This window comes from Equus quagga, chromosome 2 (genome assembly GCF_021613505.1).
Source record: "Equus quagga isolate Etosha38 chromosome 2, UCLA_HA_Equagga_1.0, whole genome shotgun sequence".
In the NCBI taxonomy this organism is placed as follows: domain Eukaryota; kingdom Metazoa; phylum Chordata; class Mammalia; order Perissodactyla; family Equidae; genus Equus; species Equus quagga.
In genome coordinates, this window is record NC_060268.1 from 145,126,249 (window position 1) to 145,149,514 (window position 23,266).

General features: G+C 38.0%; 2 protein-coding genes across 7 annotated transcripts in view; one reads left to right on the forward strand and one right to left on the reverse strand.

Moving 5' to 3' along the window:
* The window catches only part of RNLS (renalase, FAD dependent amine oxidase), a 247,821-nt gene extending 228,244 nt beyond the window's left edge, over positions 1 to 19,577 (reverse strand). The window contains exons 1-4 of the mRNA XM_046654667.1: positions 17,983 to 19,577; positions 17,056 to 17,161; positions 16,291 to 16,433; positions 15,421 to 15,579 (exon numbers count right to left, since the gene is read on the reverse strand). Coding sequence (XP_046510623.1) covers positions 15,421 to 15,579; positions 16,291 to 16,433; positions 17,056 to 17,161; positions 17,983 to 18,100 — 526 coding nt within the window. The 5' untranslated portion in view covers positions 18,101 to 19,577. The remainder of the gene's footprint in view (positions 1 to 15,420; positions 15,580 to 16,290; positions 16,434 to 17,055; positions 17,162 to 17,982) is intronic.
* The window catches only part of LIPJ (lipase family member J), a 42,698-nt gene continuing 37,974 nt past the window's right edge, over positions 18,543 to 23,266 (forward strand). For 5 of the 6 annotated variants that reach the window (XM_046654660.1, XM_046654664.1, XM_046654666.1 and 2 more), the window contains exons 1-2: positions 18,543 to 18,669; positions 22,673 to 22,867. The gene's annotated coding sequence lies outside the window, so the exon portion shown is untranslated. The remainder of the gene's footprint in view (positions 18,670 to 22,672; positions 22,868 to 23,266) is intronic. The other variant, XM_046654662.1, reaches the window with a different exon arrangement.

The following is a 23,266-nucleotide window of genomic DNA, read 5'->3' on the forward strand; positions in this document are numbered from 1 at the left end:
TTCTTGAGACTTCTCCAATCTGTTTGTCATTCCCAGTAACCCTTAGAAACTACTATTGTCAATGTCAGATATGCCATCCATCTTGCTAAATCCAATAGCCAACTCTTACACAAAACCCGGGCAGCATCTGGCATAGCTAATCACTTCCTCTTTCTTCAAACACCTTCTTGGCCTATAGGACACCACTAATGATTGGTTTTGCCCTTAACTAGCTGAACTCTCGATATCCAATATTAGGAAAAGAACTGACGCAAAAACTAGGAATTCTTGTACATCTGGATTGCAACCACTCTGTAACACACCACCAATACTGCTATAGTCAAAGCCACCTTCATTTCTGGGCTGTATTTTCACAATATCAGTCCATCTGGTCAGCTTAGCCCTTTTACAGTCCAACTTCCACAAAACAGCAAGAGAACTCCTCCTCAAATCTAAGTCAGATTGTGTCATTCCTTCAATGGATTTCCTTCACATGCAAAGTAAAATCCAATGTCTTTATAATAGCCCACAAAGCCCTACATAATTGGGCCTCCTACTTCCTCTGTGCTCTCATCTCCTGCCACTGCCTCTCCTTATGTACTGTATGCTAGCCACACTGGCCTTCCTGTGAAACTGATCATTCCTTGGGGCTTCTACTTACAGGTACTTCTGCTTGGAAATCCCTCCAGATAGTCTCATGGCTCACATTTTCACTACTTTAATTCTCTGTTTCTCAAAAATCACCTTGTCACAGACTTGTTCACACTATATAGAAAAGTGCTCCTTGTCACTTTTTATTCCCCCATCTTCCTTCATTTTCACACTTACTATCATTTCACATAGATATTTACCTATTTCTCCTCCTCCAACTGGAATAGAATATTATAGAATGTTATGCCTCCTCTCATTAGAACAGAAGTTTCTTGCAGATTTTACTCTTTGGTTCACTGCTGTACTCAAGGTGTCTAGAACAGTTTATGGCACATAGAAGATGTTCAATAAATATTTGTATAATAAAAGATGAATTCAATATTTAAATAAAAGATTACAATGACCATTCTTTAATAAAACTGGATTTTAATTCCTCATCTTAGATTTTAAAATCTCATAATCTCATATGCCTTTGGTAAGTAAAATTTAAAAATGCAAAAGAAATCTACAACTCACAGAAATGGAAAGTAAACTCTACTTTGGGTATAGTGATTTTCTTTGGCTATTTCATGGAAGAAATTTTAGAAGACCAACACTTAAATAGCTTCCTAAAGTCTCTTCAATAAATGATATTGGGAAAACTGGACAGCCACTTGCAAAAGAATGAAAATAGACCATTACCTTACAGCATACACCAAAATTAACTCAAAATGGATTAAAGACTTGAAGGTAAGACGTGAAACCATAAAACTCCTAGAAGAAAATACAGGCAGTACTCTCTTTGACATTGATCTTAGCAGCATCTTTTTGAATACCATGTCTACTCACGCAAGGGAAACAAAAGAAAAAAATAAACAAATGGGACTATATCAGGCTAAAGATCTTCGGCAAGGCAAAAGAAATCAGGAACAAAATGAAAAAAGAACCCATCATCTGGAAGAAAATATTTGCAAATCATATATCCATCAATCTCCAAAATATACATGGAACTCATACAACTTAACAACAAAAAAACAAACAACCTGATCAAAAGATGAGCACAGGATATGAACATTTTTCCAAAGAAGATATACAGATTGCCAACAGGCCCATGAAAAGATGTTCAACATCACTAATCAGTAGGGAAATGCAAATCAAAACTACAATGAGATATCACCTTACACTTGTTAGAATGGCTGTAATTATCAAGACAAAAAATAACAAATGTTGGAAAGAATGTGGAGAAAAGGGAACCCTCATACACTGCTGGTGGGAATGCAAACTGGTGCAGTCACTCTGGAAAACAGTATGGTGATTCCTCAAAAAATTAAAAATAGAACTACCATATGATCTAGCTATCCCACTTCTGGGTATTTATCCAAAGAACATGAAATCAACAATGCAAAGAGATCTATGCACCTCTATGTTCATTGCAACATTATGCACAATAGCCAAGACATGGAAGCAATCAAATGCCCATCAACTGATGAATAGATAAAGAAGATGTGGTATATATATATACAATGGAATATGACTCAGCCATAAAAAAAAGACAAAATCATGCCATTTGCAACAACATGGATGAACCCTGAGGGTATTATCTTAAGTGAAATAAGCCAGAGAAAGACAATCACCATATGATATTTATCTTATGTGAAAGATAAACAAACACATGAATAAAGAGAACAGATTGGTGGTTATCAGAGGGGAAGGGGGTTGGGGGGCAAAAGGGGTAAAGGAGCACATATGTATGGTGATGGATAAAAACTAGACTATTGGTGGTGAGCACGATGCAGTCTATACAGAAACTGATATATAATAATGTACTCCTGAAATAACAAAATGTTATAAACCAATATGACCTCAATAAAATAAAATATAGAAAAGAAAAGGCAAATAAATAAATAAATAGCTTCCTCAAACCATCAGGGACTTCTACTTGATAGCTATATATATGTTCTGTGCTAGCTATCAAATACTTTTTTAGATTCCCTCTCTCATTATTTTCTAGAAGCAAACATTCAAGTCAGAAGGAGAAAATATCGGATTCTGGAAATAGGGCTTCAGAAGAATGATGAATGGTCAGAATGTCCAGTCAGCATACAGCCATATCTCATAAATCTGATGCAACAGAATAAGAAACTTATTAAATAAGATACACTTGTGTAAAAGAAAAATGAATTTGGGAGGAAGCTGATCCAGTGCACAACACTGGTATTCCTTTATCCCTCTCTTCCTCTCTTTTAATCTTAATGTTTAAAATTCCCTACTTTAAAATTAGTAGTTCACTGTGGTAATACTTTCTTATTTGGGTTTAGCACATTTTATTTGAATTTTCAGAGATTTCTGCCAGAAAGCTAAAGTCTGAGTTCTCAAATTTCTTCTCTCTTTAAAATGTCTTTGCCAGCTCAGATGGGAAAAAATTTAATTCAATTCAGTTGGTGACTCAGTTGGTGATAATGACGCAATTCAATAAATTACAGCTCTCTGCTCTTTCATCTCACTCCATCTCTAGTTTTGATATTTCTTTTTAAAGCCTTTCTGTTATCGAAGAACTCTGAATGAAAAATAGAGTTCTAAGTTCTGAGGGAAGCACACAGTTAATATAGCAGCAGTAAGAAGGGATCTTTTCTTCTGGTAGAGTAACAACATGGTGGCCTAGTTTCAAACATCATACATCTATTAACAGCATGTGTACAAGAACAAAAAGGTCAAAGTATTTACATCATTGAAGCATTTATATTAAGCATGGGGAGATCACACACATTAGTGCTGGGTACACTGCTCCAATTACTAGAGCCTGGAGAAGATCTGGGTTTCATAATTGGCTCTCCCACTCAATAGCCATGTGACCTCAGACAAGTTAATTTCTCTGAGTCTCACTTTCCTCATCCATAAAATAGAGATAATAATACTTCTTATAAGGTGGTTGTGAAAAGTAAATGATATAATGTAGTAAAGTGCTTAATATAATAAGTACTCACAAAATGGTGTTTGATGTTGGTTATCATCATCTTCTAGTTATCCCTCTTACTTTTTTTTTCCCCCCAAAACAAGTAATTAGTTCCCCAGAGGAACACTTAAAGAGGGAAATTCCCTCTGTCCTGCCAGGACCAGCACAAGGAATAGTAGTGCCAGACCACTCTAAACTCCAAGATCGAGGGGAGTCTCTGCCATTTCTGCTGACTCCTGAGTTTCTGGAGGGTGGTAGAAAAGCAAAGATTGGCTTGGGTTGCCTCTCAGGCACTTAGAGAGAAAATGGAAGATTAAGCAGAACCAATTCTCAGTCTCCACTATTTTGCACATAATAATAAAAAAAGGCAAGTATATGAGGTAGATAAAGTGAAAGATCGAGATATAATAAATAAAAGGGAATTTATTAGTCATAATTGATTTTTCTAAAATTGAGATCTCAGTTCATAAGCTTGCAGGCAGCCCAACAGAGCAGCTAATATCTGAAGAGGTTTAGAAACTGAATTATTTCCCCTCCTATGGAGATGGTCCGCTAGAAAAAGCAAAGAAGCATGTTATTCAATGAATAAAGGACTTTTGTTTCCAGTGTTTTTAATCAAAATCTTTTCAGCAAAAGTCAAGGAAAAAAGGAAGAATTTAAACTTCTTTTAGCACAAAGAATTGGTTCTAATTTTCCCATCAAGGATGAAGGGAGATTCCAGAAGTTGTAGGAAGGAGGTTGAAGGTGTTCATTATGAGCAATATTTTATCATTATATTCTACAGTACATAATAGATTCTGAGATTTTATATTTTTGTAGTATAGCTTACTGAAATTCTAAGTGTCTGTTTAAGGAGAGCATGTATGTTAAGATTAAAAGCCTTCTGAATACCATTCCCCCAAGCCCTACAAATATTTTCTTCCTCCCAATCCAATTACGTAAAGTTATTTACCATCTCAGTGTAGCCAGTTAGGTTTTAAAAGGTAGATTCAATGCTTCTGATGAACTGGGACCTCTGCTGTTTGTTCAACTGATGTTCACATTCAAGGCTCATCAGGTTCTGCCCCAAATCCACATTTTCAGCTTTATCTCCCGAAATTCCCCACCACAAAGCCTTTGCTCCCTCTAAGCTAGTCTATTTTCAGTCCTCAAAATATAAAATGAGCACTTCTATTTCCTACTTTTTTTAAGATCTGTTCTTCCTCTCCAAAGCATCCCCTTCCTCTCCCTCTGCCTGTCCTTCAAGATATATTTCAGATTGTTTCATTCATTTATTCAGTAAATAGAGACTGAAGGCCTACTGTATACGAGGTGCTCATAAGGCAGCCCTGGGAAAACAGGAACAGCTAAGTCGGAGCGAGTCCCTGTCTTCACATACTTTATATTCTACCAGGAAAGACACACATTACACAATATATTAAACTATTAATTAATTTAACTGTGATAAGTGTTAAAAATATGAGGCACAGGAAACTAGGATAACATGTAATGGGAGAAAAGGCCTGGTCTTGGCAGTGAGGAAGCAGTTTTGAACTGAGTTTGAAGGATGAGCAAGGGGTTAAAGGGGAGCAAAGGGAGAGCGAGGTCAACAAGGAAACATTTTTGATGCAGGCATGGTGATTAATAAATTGGGATATATTAATAAAGACATAGTAAGGAAATTCTTGCCTTCCAGACATTAAAACTAAAACAGTATTTTCCCCTAATATCCTTGCTCTCTGTAAAACAAGGGACAAAAAGCAATAATGATCCTACATTTGAAGTTTAAGAAGCCACCAGGAAAAGGAGCTAGTCAAATGCCCTCAGAGAGTTCTGGGAAATTATCAGTAAGAATTGGCCTTACTGCTTTGGACCCCACTGCCCAGTGAGTAGAGAAAGAAGACTCAAAGAGATGTAAAAGATCAGCATTATGGGGAATACCATATTCCTTTTTTTTTTTTTTTTTGAGGAAGATTAGCCCTGAGCTAACATCTACTGCCAATCCTCCTCTTCTTTTTTGCTGAGGAAGAGTGGCCCCAAGCTAACATCTGTGTCCATCTTCCTCTATTTTTACATGTGGGACACCTGCCACAGCATGGCTTGACAAGCAGTGCGTAGGCCCATGCCCGGGATCCAAATCAGTGAACCCTGGGCTACTGAAGCGGAGCATGTGAACTTAACCACTATGCCACCAGGCTCGCCCTGGGGAGTACCATATTCCTGAAGAGCAGCTTTTCCCTCCAAAGTTTGTGGGCAGGGAGGGGGTGATTCTCCTCCTTAGGAGACCCTAGAGAATGATTGAGAAACAAATTTGGGGTGGGAGAAGGGATGACTAGAACCTTGTTCTCTGACTAGGTTGGTACATGATGAACTGCGGAACTCACAGGGGCAGGGGAAAAGCTATGCTGGTGGTACTGCCTAGGAGAGACATCATTGCCTCTAGGTTAGGGGAGGGGGCTGTTAACAACACCAGCACCAGAAAGGTTCACTAAAGCTGAAAACTACCCACTGGGCCAAGAAAACATAACACACACTGTCCACATGTAGACCCATCACCAAGCATCATACAAGAAATGAACCACAGGGTAGCCAAGGCCACCCCCTTACCACCAACAAGCAGCTGTCATTGGAGTCATCAACAGCTCTGTGAGAATACAGAGTTCGAAAGGAGGAGTGGGTGGAGATCCAAAGAGAGACTGAAGGAGGGATGTGTGGACAAAAACAGACCCATAACTCACTCTGCCAAAGTCCCTGGTACTACAGATAGACCTACTTGGCACTAGAGATGGAGAGAATGAGCTTTACATTGAGACTGAAGTTTAAAAATAAACATGACTGAGTCTTAAAAACCAAAGTGAGACTATTCCAACAGTCAAAAGTGACTAGAAAGTTATAGCAAATGACCAAGATGTCATTAAGGCACTCACTCTCTGGAAAGATGTGAAGTTCAACAGAGAAAAGTTTGAGGGAAGTTCTGGGAAAAAATTAAGCTGTCTCATGTTCACATTCCATATAGTTCAGACTCCTTAAAAATAAGTTACAACCACAAAGTGACTATAAAGAAAATAGTGATGGTATTGGCATAGGAATAAATAAATGGAACAGAATAGATCCAGAAATAGACGCAAGTATACATAGAACTTAACTTGTGGGAAATGAGGAATTTTAATGCAGTGGGAAAAAGAATCTCTTATTAAATAAATGGTACTGATGAAATTGGTATTGCTATAGGGGGAAAAAACTCACAAAGCTAGATCCCTGTCTATCCAGTTTTGGCATTTTATCACCCAATATAGGAATAAATAGGAAAAATTGGAAACCATATGAATGCTCATCAGTAAACAAGAACAGAAGAAAAACTAAATTCTAGTACTTCCAAACTATGGAAAATTATGCAGTTGTTAAATAAAAATCAGTTAGATATATGCAACTGAATCAATGTCAATTTAAAAAGCAAACTGCAAAACAATTTTTTAGAAGGTGCCCAAATGATTGGAGCAAGGTGTGTAAGGGCACTCACTAAACTGTAAACATGAGTTACCTCCGGAGAGTAGGAGAGGAAGACAGGGCAGGGAAGGAATTATTTAGTTTGACTTTGCATTGCATCATTTATTATAAGATTATTAATCTGCTTTGTCATTAAAAGTAATGAAAAAATATCTTGGGAGAGGAGGAAAAGGAATATTTAATTTTTTTTAACTTATCCAATAACATCTAACAGAGTAAGCATTAAATAAATATTTGTAGAATGAGGAATGAGGAACATGAGAGATGAAATAGGTCTAAACACGTTTTTAAGGGATAAGAAGATAATTATTAATAGAATGACAAAGCATTGCAGATCCTATAATAAACAGTGTGAGAAAGGGAATAAAGAGGTAAAGTTGGCAAGTGTTAAGAAAATGGAAAAAAGTGGAGGAAAAAAGTAAAATAAATAATATATACCAATAGAAGAGATAAAAGCAACATAGTAGTTACCCCAATAAATGTAAAAGGGTTAAATTCCTCTATCAAAAAGACCAGACTTTTGGGGTCGGCCCAGTGGCATAGTGGTTGAGTTCACATGCTCCACTTCAGTGGCCCAGGGTTAGCAGGTTTGGATCCTGGGCGCAGACCTAGCATCGCTCATTAAGCCACACTGTGGCAGCATCCCACATAAAATAGAGGAAGATTGGCACAGATGTAAGCTCAGCAACAATATTTCTCAAGTAAAAAGAGGAAGATTGGCAACAGATGTTAACTCAGGGCCAATCTTCTTCACAAAAAAAACCCTAAAAAACAAAAAAACGAAAAACAGACTTTTCATGTAGGATTTTAAAACTCAGCTAGGTGGTGTTCTCTGGAAACACCTAATTAAACATAAAACAACAAAGTGGTATTATTCACAAACTCCATAAATATTATAAAAGATATCATAATAAATCTAATAAGAAATGTGTAAGATCTTAAGAAAAAAGCTACAAGGTTTTACTGAAGGATATAAAAATATTTAAATAAGTGGAGAAATGTTTGATTTTCTTGGATGGGAACATGCACGATTGTAATGATGTCAATTCTCCCTAGATTAATGCTTACATTCAATGTGATTCAAATCAATATTCTGACAGGAGTTTCTAATAAAACCTTGTTATAAAGCACGCAGAAAGAAATAAAACATAGATTAGCCAAGAAAAATTAGAACAAAATTTATCAAGGGGGCTTTATTCTACTCTATATTAAAATAACTGTTTCCATGAGGAAAGCAGTTTAGCAGAGAAAATCTTTGTTTCAGATTTGCACTGTCAAAGCAACACTTAGTAAAACTGGAAACCTCCTAAATGTCCATCAAACTGGCTTAATACATCAAAGTAGATCCAAAGAATAGAATACTATGTAGTAAAAATCATGACACACATGAACATTCAATGGCATTGGAAAAATATTCCTAAAATATTATAAAGTAAAAATAAGTAAATAAAAATAAATAGGGGCCAGCTCCATGGCACAGTGGTTAAGTCTGGCATACTCTGCTTCAGCAGCCTGGGTTCATGGGTTTGGATTCCAGGTGCAGACCTACACCATTTGTTAGCCATGCTGTGGCAGTGACCCACATATAAAATAAAGGAAGACTGGCACAGATGATAGCTCAGGGCAAATCTTCATCAGCAAAATATATATTTTTATATATATATATAAATATATAGATACATATATTTATATTTCTATATATATATTTTTTATTTCTACCTTAAAAATATTTAAAAACAGGGGCCAGCCTGGTGGTGCATTGGTTAAGTTTGCACATTCCACTTTGGTGGCCTGGGGTTCGCTGGTTCGGATTCCAGGTGCGGACCTATGTATCACTTCTCAAGCCATGCTGTGGCAGGCCTCCCACATACAAAGTAGAGGAAGATGGGCACAGATGTTGGCTCAGGGCTAATCTTCCTCAAGGGAAAAAAAATCTAGAAACATGTATTAACTGGGTTAGTATTGATGAGGCTGGAATTATGAGTGGATTTTGCTTTTACTTTAAAATTTTTTATCAGTACAGTATATTGACTATAAAATAAATTTAAAATAGAAAAAACCCACATAGTATAAAAAGAAAAAAGATACTGAGAAATTTTACGTACCTTAAGAAGCATTAAGGTGCAAACTGATGGTAGGATATCTGAAGCCAGAGTATGTAGCCAGAGATTGGAAAGAACAGAGTGAGGAATGGCATGAGGAGCTTTGTTCCGCTTGCTAGAAGCACAACATGAGAGAAGGGGAGGGCTAAGTACATAGGTAACTACTAAGAAAGTGGTTATTGACTAGAGCATCTTTAGAAAGTTAGAAATGTACCCCCAGGATCTCTAACAATTCATTAAAACCTACCATCTGTGAATTTACTCAAACTTTTAAACTATTACACCTTGGGTGAACAAGTGCTATCATTTTTAAAATATAAGCAAAGTAGCAATTTTTTTTAGATTCAGTCAAATAAATATTTCATTGGATTGAAAAGTTCTCTACATTAAAGTATAGCAGCAATTCCATAATCTAAAACTATCTACCTTAAGGCTTAAATGCTGCTGTTCCACCTTTGGTGGCTGTATTCTAGAATTTTAAAAACAATTCCATGTTCTCCTAATTTATAACCAAATATACAGTCAGGCGCCACATACGATGTTTTGGTGAACGATAGAACACATATAGGACAGTGGTCTCATAATATTAGTATGATATGGCCTAGCTGTGTAGTAAGCTATATCGTCTAGGTTTGTATAAGTATACTCCATCATGTTCGCACAATGACGAAATTGCCTAACGACACATTTCTCAGAACATATTCCTATTTTTAAGTGACACATGACTGTATATGTACATGCACACATATATCTATATCTAAGTCTACTGCCATCATGAATCTCCATTGTAGAGCCAGGGATATATTTCTGGATAAAGAAGTTTTAATTTCCTTTAGCCTATATTCACATATGGATGTGTTCCTTTGACTATTAGAGTTTGCCTTCTTGAGACCTTCTGTAGTTTTATCACATTTTGCTATTATATAGCAACCAGGAATTAAAGAATCTGCCAAGGTGAGTTATTTAGGGAAAACTAATTCTCCCTACCCTCCAATGTAGGGAAGAGCTGCTCAGCATTATGTTTTTAAAGGTTGGGATGATAACACAGGCACACACATGAGAAAGTAAAGTGTCTTTCTCTTGCAGGATTTTAAGGTGGATTAACCTGGTGGATCACTGAAAATTGGAGAGTAGGCTGTGGAGATGAGTGCTTTAAGGTAGAGAAAAACAACCAGGAAGGGAGGTTGAGAATTCCTGACCTAACGTTTAAGGGACTGGGGTTGGGGGATTCCTGTCCATGGTAGAGACTCAGCTCCCACTTGTGTGTGCTGCCCAGGTGGGATCTTTCTGCAGAATGCCTGTGGAGCATGCCTCTCAGCCTAGAGAGCCGTGGAAAGATCTCAGTGTCAGTACAATGTTTTCCATGAGAGGCATCCCTGAGTCCACACAAGGCAACATGTCTAACCGATGTCAGAGGACTAAGGCTGGGCCCAAGCCCTGCAAAGCAGAAGAGCAGCAGTAATGATGACAACCTTATGGACTGAGGCCCAATGCCTCCCCAGTTTTCTGGCACTACAAAAGCCTGAGATTCCTGTGTGATCCCAAAGGGAAGAGAAGAAGCTGTAATGATGACTGATGTTGGGTTTCCCACCAAGTAGGTGGAAAGATGCTCAGAGAAGATAATTTGTCAATTTAGAGGATTAAAAGAACAGACATTCCTTGCACCCTAGTGTTGTACACTCTAACTCAAGGTGACCACACAGTATTCTGGGTACAAATACATCATTGTTTTGCACAAGGGCAAATAATGTTTCCCATTGTATCTCCAATATCCTTTCTATTGATATCCAGGCTTTTCCAGCTGCCTTTTTTTAGGCACACATTTGACTGATAAATATGAATAGTCTACAGAGACTCCTACCCATTTCCTAACGCACCCAAGAGCTCAGACCACATCATCTTATAAGCATGCTTTCACATCAGTTTCCCCTAACACATCACTTTTACATCTGCCAGAAGTAAAGCTCATCTGTTAATTTTCTGCCCACATGCACAGCTTCATGAGAACACCTATCAAATGGGCATTGCGTCTTCTCAATTTATTTGACTTAGCATTTAGCAAAATGTCAGGGACACGAGGACACAAGAAATATTCCCATCATGATGCTTCCTCAGAGACATGGGTGATCCTGTGAACAGTGTGCAAGGAGGTCACATGGGTGGGAGCAGATGCTATGATAAGGTGTTTACTCCCTCCACTCAGGTACATGTTTGGGGATGTGGGGTGAGGAAAGCCAGGGGAGGAATGAAGTTGTACCTCCCTCTAAGAGAGGTAGCTTTCATAAAAAGTCACTGTTGACTTGCAAAAAGCTCAGATAATGACTAACTTCTCTCACAAAAGTGACGAATTCATTAATTAAAAGTTATTTAATGTATGGGGCCTGCCCCATGGCCAAGTAGTTCACCCGCTCCGCTTTACAAAAAAAAATGTTAATTAATCTAGAGTTTTCAAGGTAATTGTCATGTTCTTTCACAACAATGAATATGTCTGGAATGTATCCTATTTGTAAAACCCTAGAAATAAAATAATTACCTTTGTTTATCCCCAACACCAAGCTTACTCCTCTTTAAACAGACATCTTAGACCTTTTCCTTAATGGTAAAGAAGTCACAAGCATTAAAAAGTTACAGGAAGTATTAATAATAGCTATGTGCTTACTATATGCCTGGCACACTTAAAAGTCCTCTACTCAGATGATCTCATTTAATCTTTTTTTTTTAAGATTGGCACCTGAGCTAACATCTGTTGCCAATCTTGTTTTATTTCTGCTTTTCTCCAAAGCCTCCCAGTACACAGTTGTATATTCTAGTTGTGAGTGCCCCTGGTTGCACTATGTGGGGTGCCACCTCAGCACGGCCTGACAAGTGGTGCCATGTCTGCACCCAGGATCCAAACCAGCGAAATCCTGGGCTGCCAAAGCAGAGCACGAACTTAACCACTTGGCCACGGGGCAGGCCCCTCATTTAATCTTCACTATAAGCCTATGTGTGGTAGATAATGTTATTTATCCTCATTTTATAAACGTGGAAACCGAAGCTCAGAGAGGAAGACCAGCCTGAAGTCACCCAGACTGTAAGTGGCAGAGCTAAGTTACAAATCCTGGCTTTCTCAATCCATGCTCTTAACTACCCTCTACAAAGTACCCAATGATAGGAGCTAAATAAGAAGCATAACGACCAAGTGCTAAAGAAGTCTCTGAAGTGCTTTCCCTGAAGTTAAGCATCAGAGAAGCCTCTGAAAAACTCATAGGCACAGTGCTGGATCCTGAAGGAGGCAGAATATAGAGGGTATCAAATTATTCCAGGCAAGGGGAGCTTTGTGAGCAAATGCACAGAAAGAGAATGTCTGGTTCATCCAAGGAACCCAGAATAGACCAGGATTCCTGAAGAAAGGAGACTAACGCCATGACTCTACTTGCGTCTCTCAACTTTCCTCTTGGTGACTCTTCTGATTTGTGGCCACATGCTCTGCACAGACCCAACTTTTGTTTTCATTCTTCTGCTTCCGGAAATGATATTGGCAGCTTGAGGCCTTTGGTCCAAAATTAGCAGTGTTTTCGGGGGTATGGGCAGGGCAAGACTAGCACATTTTCCCCATGGAGCTATACCAGCATGTTTCTGCTCAAATGAATATGGTTCTCATCTCTATGTATTCATCTTAGTGGAGCAAGAATGCATATGAGTATACCTAGGGATAGAAGGAGTGACACTCACAGGGAGATTCCAGCACCAGACCTAGTTTGTTTGCTTCTTTCTTTAATAAGAAAAAAAATAACATTCTGGTTTTAAGGATGTGAGATAGCATACCAAACTATTAAGGGAACATATTCATCTGGAGACCTTAAAAACATGCATTCCTTTAATCTAAGCATGTGGGAGAAAATCTGAGGAGCCCCATGTAGGAGGCAGCATTGTGCAGGGGAAAGAGACCTTCCATGCTCCTCATTCCTCATAATCACTCACCATATCTCAACTGTTTTATTTTACAATGTTAATCCCACATCCTTTCCACTGCCTCTACTACTTTCCTAGCAGGAGAATGGAAGAACCACGGCAGAGAATAGAAGTGTGTGGATTTCAGGCCCAGATGTTCCAGCACAGCCTGATGAAGAGCTCAGTTTAAATGTGTAGGAAACATGAAATCAAGACAATAATATTTGAAGGTGTCTCCTTTTTTCTCAACCATCTTATCTCCTTCCCAGCCCCTAATAAATTGTGTGATCTTGTATAGGGCAGATTATGTCTCAAATTCCACATCTCTAAAACCAGAGGAGACGAAGCAGTGAACCTCAAGCTTCCTTCTAGTCCTAAAATTCTATGAGCCTTCCAAGGTTCACCCTTTTGTCCTAGCACCATGAACCAGGTACCAAGTCAGAACCAGTAGATTCTAAGATTATCTTCTTCAAGGGGCTTCTGAGAAGTTGGAAATAAGTCGAGAAAATAAAACAGATGCACACTCATTTGGCAGATATTGCTTGAACAATACTAGTGGTGGGTAGGTCTGCATGCAACATGGTACTTGATGCTGGGTGGGGACAGAGTGGCCTATAGGACCCCTTTCTTCATGGATTTTACGGCTTAGTGGGGAAGACACTGAAAAATAAGGATCACAATAAAATCTGATGAGTATTATAGTAGGGCAGAACGTCTCAAACAGGCCTAACTAGGAGGAAAAAATTCCCATGGGGAATTGTTAAAGATGCAGATTCCTGGGCCCTACCCAGACCCTAGGAACCAAAATCTGCTCAAAAGTACCCCTTAAATTTTTTTAACTATCAATCTTCCTTAGGCAAGTTTGGAAAACATGGTGATCAAGAATGAGCAGGACACTATAGGAACTCATACCCACATGAGACAATCAGTAACAGGACAGTCTAAGATGAAGCACATACTCAAGAGCAATGTACAGCAGTGGTTAAGAGTGTGGGCTCTGGAGTCACACCGCTAAGGTTCATATCACAGCATTACCACCAAGAATGGAAACAATAATAATAGTAATAATAATAATGTCTCGGGATCATTGTGAGGATTAAGTAAGATAATCTTTGTAAGAGTAATATAGAAAGAGTAGCACAGTTATAGATCTAGAAGGTGAACCACGATCCATAAAGCTTCCCTGTTCTCCAAACTGAGAGAATGTAATAAATGTAATAAGTAATTGCCAAAAAAAAAAAAAGTAGCTCTGTTTCTTCTATAAAAAGCAGAATAGGGAGAGTTGATTAAGGGAAAATCCAGACGACGCTCTAATCAAAAGGGAAGTCTTTCATATAAAAGATGGTAATTTTTTCGATCCTAAAGGTTAGTCATGATCTATAAAGACAGAGAGAAAGAATGACAAGAAAAGCACAAAGAAAGCCAAGGACACGGGGCTGCTGATAGTGTGTACGAATGTAAGACCTGTAGCACAGCCTTCATTCTACCACCAATTAGCTAGCACTTTTGGGTAAGTTGGTTAATTATAATGGGCCTAAATTTATTTCCTTGTGATGTTACGGGGTTTTGTGAATTATATTATAGTTTTATATATATTCTATATTTCCACCACCTTCATAGTGTTCTCTAGTTTCAAAATTCTGAAGGGAACTGCAGTATACACCAGATCCACTAGATGGCAATATTTGGCTTTGTAAAAGGATGTCTGTCATAGAGCCTGCAGATGCTTAATAATCAAACAAAAGGGCATTTAGGGTTCTCTAGAAAACACAGAGAGAAGACATTAACTAATTCCTCATACTGAGCTGAATACTAAATACCACTGAAATCTACACGTTAAATAGATGAATTGTACGGTATGTGAATTATATCTCAAAGCTGTTTTTTGAAAAGGAGGAGGAAGATGACAGGTAAAATGTGAGCCAATGAGGCCCAAGCAAGGAAGAATATGAGACTCATATTCAAGAGCAGTCCAAGATGAGGTTTTCCAGGGGCTCACATAATCAATTCTTATGCCATAAAACCCTTTTCTCCAGGATGGCCACAAAGAGACTGCTCTTCTTTTAGGCCCAACAACTGCATATCCATCAAAAATACTTACTTCTTAAAGGCAAGGGCAACAAGAACAATGTTCAACTTTTAACTGCTTTAAAAAAAAATTCTACAGGTTTCGGTTTGACCTAGACTAATATCAAGAACCAGGCCATAATATCAGTTTTTAAAACGTGCAAATCTCTAGAATCCGTAATATACCCTTTGCTAAGAAAGTTAAAATGAATTGATGCTCTATCAAAGAAATCTCATTCCCTGAGGTAAAGGGCACAGGCTGAGACTCACAGTTTGTGATGTCACCTTGAAGCTGCAGAATCTGAGGAACTGGCATCGTGAGGACAACAATATCAAACTGCTCAGGGGAGCCCGTTTCCTTAGAGACTTCCCACTTGTCATTTCTCAGGTTGATCTGGGTTACACATTGTCTGAAGCAGATATCAGCACCTGTTCCAAAAGCAAAATCACATTCACAGAATCAGGATTTTCCATATGAATAAGGGGGAAGAGAAGAGTCACAAACTGGATCCACTCAGGTGAATAAAATGGTGAGGGTGAAGTTTGTCTTCTATACCCGCTGGGGTTCACTTTCTTTACCTTCTTTCTCATTTAGTAGAAATTCCTCCCTTCTGGCACCCTTGCATCTCCCTATAAATGTCTTCTCTGGGGAAAAAAAGAATACTACTACAATTAATAATAATAATGACCAAAGCTATCTTTCATGAAGCACCTACTATATGCCAAGTCATCAAGCACTTGATATACATTATACCAATCATTTTCACAGATAAGGAAGCAGATTCAGAAATGTCATGCCATGATTTAATCACTGATAACAACTGCCAAAGTCTGCTTCCAGAAAAATGTTTATGCATCTATCTATTGATCTATATGGCTGTCTCTGTTTATCTATTCAGATGTGTTTATACTTATTCTTTTAAAAAATATTACACACAAGATTATTTTACATAAACCATTCTACACCTCGTTTGGTTCATATCAGTAATTACTTCATGGGAAGAAAACCAGCTATAGAGTGTTAAACAGAAGAACATCTACTTTACTTTATAACTTTATAGTATTAATATTTAATTATGTGTATAACTTTTATTTTAAAATGCTAATTTTAAAAGAAGAAAGAGGGAATTCTATTCCTACCTGATTCTTTCAAATAATGCTTAATAATTGAAGAAACTCCTTGAGGTGCCACAAAGTTACATTCTCCGTCTTTCATCACCATTCCTTCAATAGGAGAGGTCAGAGGCTTCAAAACACCATGAGCTAACAGTTCATCATAAAAACTGAAATAAATGATTATATTATAACATAATTATATACTATAATTAGCTCTAAAATACTATATTCTTTTCTAAGAATTCTTAGGGATTATAATCCTAAATAACTAGAAATCTTCATATAATCAACTCAAAGTATGTTCCGTGTTAAATAAAACATAAATCAGGTGAAAAACAGGAATGTTTTCAGAATCCATAGATCTTTTGCTGACATTAGCCAAAGGCCTATTCTCCCATATATTTCAAAATTAAAGTCAGCAAAGATAAACAGAAAGGTATTCACCACAACAATTTTTAGATTAGATTAGATTAGATTAGGATTGACTTCCATTGCTGCTATTTTTCCTCTTCCTCAACACCAATGTAGTAACTCATCTTTATTGAGTCCTTACTATGTTACAAATAAATCTCATCTTGATCTTCACAACAACCCCACGAGGCAGGTATTATCGTTTTCCCACTTTACTCAGGTTAACTTTTTCTGCAAATACCATCAACAATGGTAATATCATAATAATTTCACTATGTTACAAAATGCAAAGTTTAACCATGTTAAAGACGGATGATTATATATCTTTTTACATTATACGACTTGTAAGACTGATTCCACCCCTTTTAAATAACTCACCTTTGGTGTTTTTTGGCATGATGAGAAGTGCACGTGATGTACTGAGCACCCAAGTCGACTGTGCACTGTGAATTATGAGGACTGCTGGCTGTAATCATTCTTCCTCCTTGAATTAATCCACAAGAAAATATCTTAGTGCATTAGAATGAGCCTTTTGCAATTAATGCTATTCACCTCAGATTACCCCAGATGGATTACTTGACAGACGTATTAAAGAACATTTTTTTTTAAGTTGAAGGCTTTATCATCTAACATTATCAGGAAGTAGTTAGAGAATTTGTTCGCTGATTCTAAGATATTTTTTAAAATGGAATCATGAATAATGCAGCAGGGTTCAGCACTGTGCCTGGTACCTATACTTACTAATTTGAATAAAAGGAATGAATGAATGGATAAAATAAAATGATGAATGAGATGTCAGAATGAATGAATCAGTGAACGCTCTTTCACTCTTGCAGTAAGGTTTCATGAGAATAACAGGTTTCGGTAAACTAGATCTTCGGAAAGTCTTGGTCAATGGGCATTTTGGGATCCTCATAATCTGGAGAAAGCTGCAATGGCACAGACACGTAAAGACAGAAATCCATTTATTAGCGACAGCGGGACGCCCAAACTTGGCAAACTCTGCTCAGGCTTCCTCCCAAGCCCACCAGGCCTCGCCTCCACAAATGCGCGGCACTCCTGCCCCGCCCCCAGCCCCGCCGGGGTCGCCGCCCCCACCCTCGCCCCTTCTCAGGCCGTTTCCGGGAAGGCGGAGGTCTCCGGTCACATGACGAGGCGCGCCCCGCGCCAGCCACTTCCGGGCCGAGTTGGAAGCCGAGTCGCGAGATTTTCTTCACAGACTGTCTCTGGTGGGGCCCACGCCTCCTCCGAAGCCAGGGGCCGCGCCGGCTTCCTTTTCCCGGTTTCGGCCGCTAGACAACCCACCTGAGTCCCCGGCCTTGTCCCACACAGTGAGGTGCAGAGGACGGGCCGTCTCCCTCCTCAGCAGCGCTGCGCACAAGCTTCCTGTCAGCCCTGCGCCCACGATCAGCACCCGCGCCATGGCCCGCTGTCTCCGCGGCGAGGAGGCCGGCCTGCAGTTTGTGGAATGGCGGAAGCCGACCCAGCGCTCTTCGCCCCCTGGGCTCCAGGCCCCGGCCGTCCCCTGAGCAGTCCCACCGGCTGGCCTGCAGGGGGCAGACAGGAGGCGACCGGAGCTGAGAGGCTGCTCAGCCTTGAAGACCGGCAAACCAGCGCGCTACGGAGAACCTGGTCTTTCCCTCGGTTTGAGGGCTGGGAGGTGGCTTCCAAGACAGGCAGGCGCCATCAGCTACGCTGTAAACTCTGACCTGCCCATCGCCTAGAAAACCCTGGGAATCACGTAGATTGTACTGTGAGAGCCCGCCTCGCCGCAGGGTTGGCGTTGGCTACAGCGGAGAACCAGCCCAGCTGTCCGTGCCTGTTGGGACCTTGGCAATCTTAATATTCTGTTCGAAGGTGGGGAAGGGAAGGAACAGACCAGAGATGCCAGAGCAAGCTTTCTTCTAGGACCCTGGTGGCCACTGTTCACATAACAGGAAAAGATCTTGGAATCAAGGAGAGATTTTTCTTAAAATAGCCCTCAGACTTTATGTAAGTTGTGTAACCTTCTTGAACCCAAATTTCTCCATCTGTGAAATGGGGACAATAGTGTTTACGTTCCAAATTTGTGAAGATTAAATATGTTTAATTCGCTAGAAAACTTTCGATCACTCATCTCTTCGATAAATTTGAAGTTCGATGTCAGAACGCGTTCCAAACGCTCTAAGGTATATAAAAATGAACAAGACGAGGATTCCTACCATTACCACTGGGTTTTTTCCCCCTAACGTTGTCGTGGAAATTCTCAGTGAAACAAAAAGCAATGAGAGGTCTGAACTATTAAAAAATAAATTACACTGAATTGCAGATAAATTCTTACCTGGAAAACTCTAGAGAAACTGAATAGCTAATAACCTTATCTATGAATAGCTAAGAACTAATAAGAAAGTTGACAAGAGTAGCCAACTATAATGAAAACATTTAAAAATCAGAAGTTTTACTTTATGTCCACATCGTAAAGAAATTACCATGCATCGAATTGGTGATGGATTAGTATTACATATATGTAATAAAAGGTAAAAGAGCTATAAGAAAATGTAGGTGATCATATGTAACCTAAGAAGACATTTTTAAGAATAAAAAAACTGAGCTGAAAGACACTGAATACATTATCACTTACAACTTGTGTGTTTCAAAATACATAAGCCAAAATACAAATAGTAAACAAGTTTTTGGAACAGGTATGAAAGATGAAAAGTTGAGACCGTGACTATATAAAATCTTAAAGACATAATTAAATGACAAAATTGAAAAAGTAAATCTTCATAGATTAAATAGAATTCTTGACTAGAAAGAAATACAAAATTACAATAAACATAAAAGAATGTTTTACTTTTCTATGTTCAAATACAAATTAAAATGAAACGCTGTTTTTCATTTGTTTGGAATTGCTTTTTAAATATTTTAAAAATCTACATTTGGCAAGAATGCTGCAAAACGCACACTTTAGTGTATTACTGGTGGGAGTGTAATGGACAAGTTTCTTGGAGTAAAGTTTGAAAATAGATGCTTTAAAACTATGCTCTTTAGACATTTCAGGTCTAGACATTTATCTTGGGAAAATAAGGGACGGATATGCATTAAGATTTACATACAAATGTGTTTACCTTAACACATCAAAGTATACAATCAGTAACAATTGATTATGGCCATCCTTACATCCATATAAAAGCTACTAAAAAACATGATTTTGAATATATAAGGACGTACAGGAAATGAGTCAGTCTGTAATGCTGAAAAACGGGCTACAAAACTATAGTACAATCTCAGATTTTCGTAAACACACACACAAAAATATATATGCAGTATTAGAGAAATATGAGAGGAAGCAGATGTAGTTATATCCTTCTATTAACATCAAATGTTTTATAAAGACCATATATTTATAACCCTTTATTTATTTGTTAGTTACAAAATAAAGCTTATATGGTAGACAGAATAAGCTAATAAGTCTCTGTCTTAAAATTGCTTATAGTCTAATTTAAAAGATTTATCTGAAATTAAAAGCTTAAATAATGTGATTCACAGCCACAACCTAAAAGCTCAGGTTGTCCAGCTGGAAAGGATAGTTGAGGTAATCTATTTCAACAGCCCTCTGCTGCCACCATTTTATGTCTGTAAATAAAGTCACTAAGTTAAAGTGAGTTTGCCCAAGGTCACACAGTATCTCAAAGATGAAGCCAGGACAGGTCCTCACGGCCTTTTGAGTCTGTTTTCCTGCTCTTTTCCATCATCTGCTTTCTCATTTCTGTTAACGGTCTGATCATCTTGTGCAATCAGTCCAGAAACCTCATAATCATGTTCAATAACTTGTTTTCTCATTCTTGATATCTATCAGTCCTCTGGTCTTTTTGACCTCTTTTCCCTTGTCTCTTTTGGCCAATCCCATTAAATTATACACCAGAAAAGTCCAAGTTCCACTTCCACCAGCAATATACTAAAGTTTTACTGTATTCTTGTCAACTGTAGACATTTAGCATTTTGAAAAGTAATCACCAACAGATTTATTCCTTACTTACATTCAATCAATTGTTAGTTCTTAACTGAATTATTACAATAGCTTTCTAACTGCTCTCCCTACTCCCACACCGAGCTTCTAGATCAGTCACTACCATCCTCAAAAAAACTTTCAGTGGCTTTCAGTTTCTTAAAGAATCAAGTTCATCTACTTGACATAAAAAGTATTCAGTGAAATTTCCCCAACCTGTGTTTATATTTTATCTTGGTGATCTTCTTATGTCCTGTGCTATAGCAAAATTGAATTATGTGCCATGAACACATTCTCAGATTTTCCACTTATCTGTGGAAGTGGTAAACCTTTGCTTATGCTAGTCTCTGAGTGTAGAGTGTACTTTTTTGACTTATGTTTCCAGTAGTCGTGAAATTGCATTAATTCTTCACTCTATTTTTCTTTTCCCCTATGATCAACCATAGGCTCTTTAAAAAGTTATTGAGAATTTGGGATTGTTGTGACCATTGAATAAAGGTAGTCGTAGTGGCTTATGATTTCTCATTACCTTAGTCTCTAGCAGGTGGTATAGCCACCCACCCCTTCCCGACCCTCACCCTCCAGAATGGGTTATATTAGTCCAGAGGTATAACTATAGGGTAGTGGGTGCCTGGTTAGCTACTGGCACTAGTGTATCTTTCTGGTAGAGGTGAGGATAACTAGATGACCTACCTAGAGAAAGTAGGATTGCAAAATAGCTGGGATAGCTCCCTACTCTCGTATTTATTCTTCCTACTTACCTTGACCTTTTTCCTTAACTTCTTTCCTACTCCTGATCTTTGCAAGGCTGGCTCCTTCTGATCATTCAAGTCCAACTTAAAAGTCACCCAGAGGAGGCATTCTCTAACCACTTAATCTAAAACAGCCACCTAGTGACTTTCTATCCCATTAACCTGTTTAATTTTATTCATATCACTTAATCAGTTTTATGTTATCTTGCTTTTTTTATCTGTTTACTTATTAATTGTTTATTTATTATCTTTCTCCCGCTAGAATTTAAGCACCAAGAGGGTAGAAACATTGTCATATTCAATACAGTATCCCTGGCAACTAGAATCAAAGTTAGAATTTTCAGAGACAGAGTTCACTGTTTGCCTAGAAGGTATACAAGCCTTTCAAGGATAATACTTAAATTAAGATAGGCTGAAGGGTAATTCAGTTGGGTGATCAATATTAAATATCCTTTCCAAGAGGGTGCTTTTTTATGGTATAATATAACTAATACTATAAAATATCATGCCAGTCAGCAAAGGATATCTACGAGTGTGATGCACAGCTTTGTCTGTCCTCACTTAACAGTGTTATTGATAGATAACTTGGATAAAATTGATCTAACAGTTTTTAGACAGCATAAAACCAAGATGAATAGCCCCATACTAAATGGGACTATTTTAAAATCAGGATTTTAAAAGATTTCAACAGGCTGTCACTGAAACAAACTTAGCCAAAAGAAAATTAGACAAGGATATTCAAAGTCTTACCCTGTGTCTAGAAAATAATTTTACAGAATCAGGGAAAGAGTGCTTAGAATTTTAGTTGCCTCTAAGCTCATTATGAGTTAACAGTATAATAGAGCTGCCAAGACAAAAAGTAAATATAAACGTAAGCCATGATAGTCTCACACTATTTAGACTGGCCAAACCACATGTAGAAAACTAACTATGTTGAGTGCTGGATCTCAGATTTTAAAAGGATCATTCAGAAACTGGTGCCATTCCAAAGAAAGGTGATCAGGATGGTAAGCAGACTTGAAATTATCTTCTTGGAGCAGGTAAAGAGATGTCTAGCTTAGAGGACACTTGGGGAGAACATGAAAGCTATCTTCAAATATAGGAAAGACCTTAAAGGCAGAAAATAATTGGACATTTTCAGTATACTAATCAATTGATGAAAACTATAAGAAGGTAGATTCTGGCTTAACTCAAAGAACATGTTTAAGGAATAATTTTAAGTAGATACAACTAAAAATGAAATGAATTTCCTTAGGAAGTAGCTTTCCAATTGGGAAGCCTTCAAGCAAAACTGGATGAACGCTTAGTGGGGGATATTGTAAAAGGAATTGAAGTACTGGATACAACAGCAGTCCTCAAACTGGAGTACACGCAAGTTAATGAAGATTTTCTAAATGGGAGACACCTATAGTTTCAAGGGAACCAAACTCCACATCCTCAACTGCTGAAGGTACTTTTTACTAATATATCTGTAAAAGCCTTTGTAGTCAAGCAGATTCTCCTTTCCCATCCTCCTTTTCACAATTGCTCTTGAATAACCTTACAAAAGGAAGACTTATCTCTCATTTATCAGTAATGTTACTATGGGGCATTACTTTGGGGAGTAAAAATTTCTGATCTTCCAAACAAGAGACAATTTCATACATCGGAATTGGTACTGACAAAGTGAATGATCAAATCATCCTGCAATTTAGTTGGTTTCCAATTCTTTGCCTTCAACAAAACTGAAGAATAACCCATTAGAACAGCCAGCTGAAAATCATTAAAAATAATTTTCAATTATATTTTTTAGAAATTTTTTGAGATATAATTGATGTATAATATTGTGTAAGTTTAAGGTGTACATGTT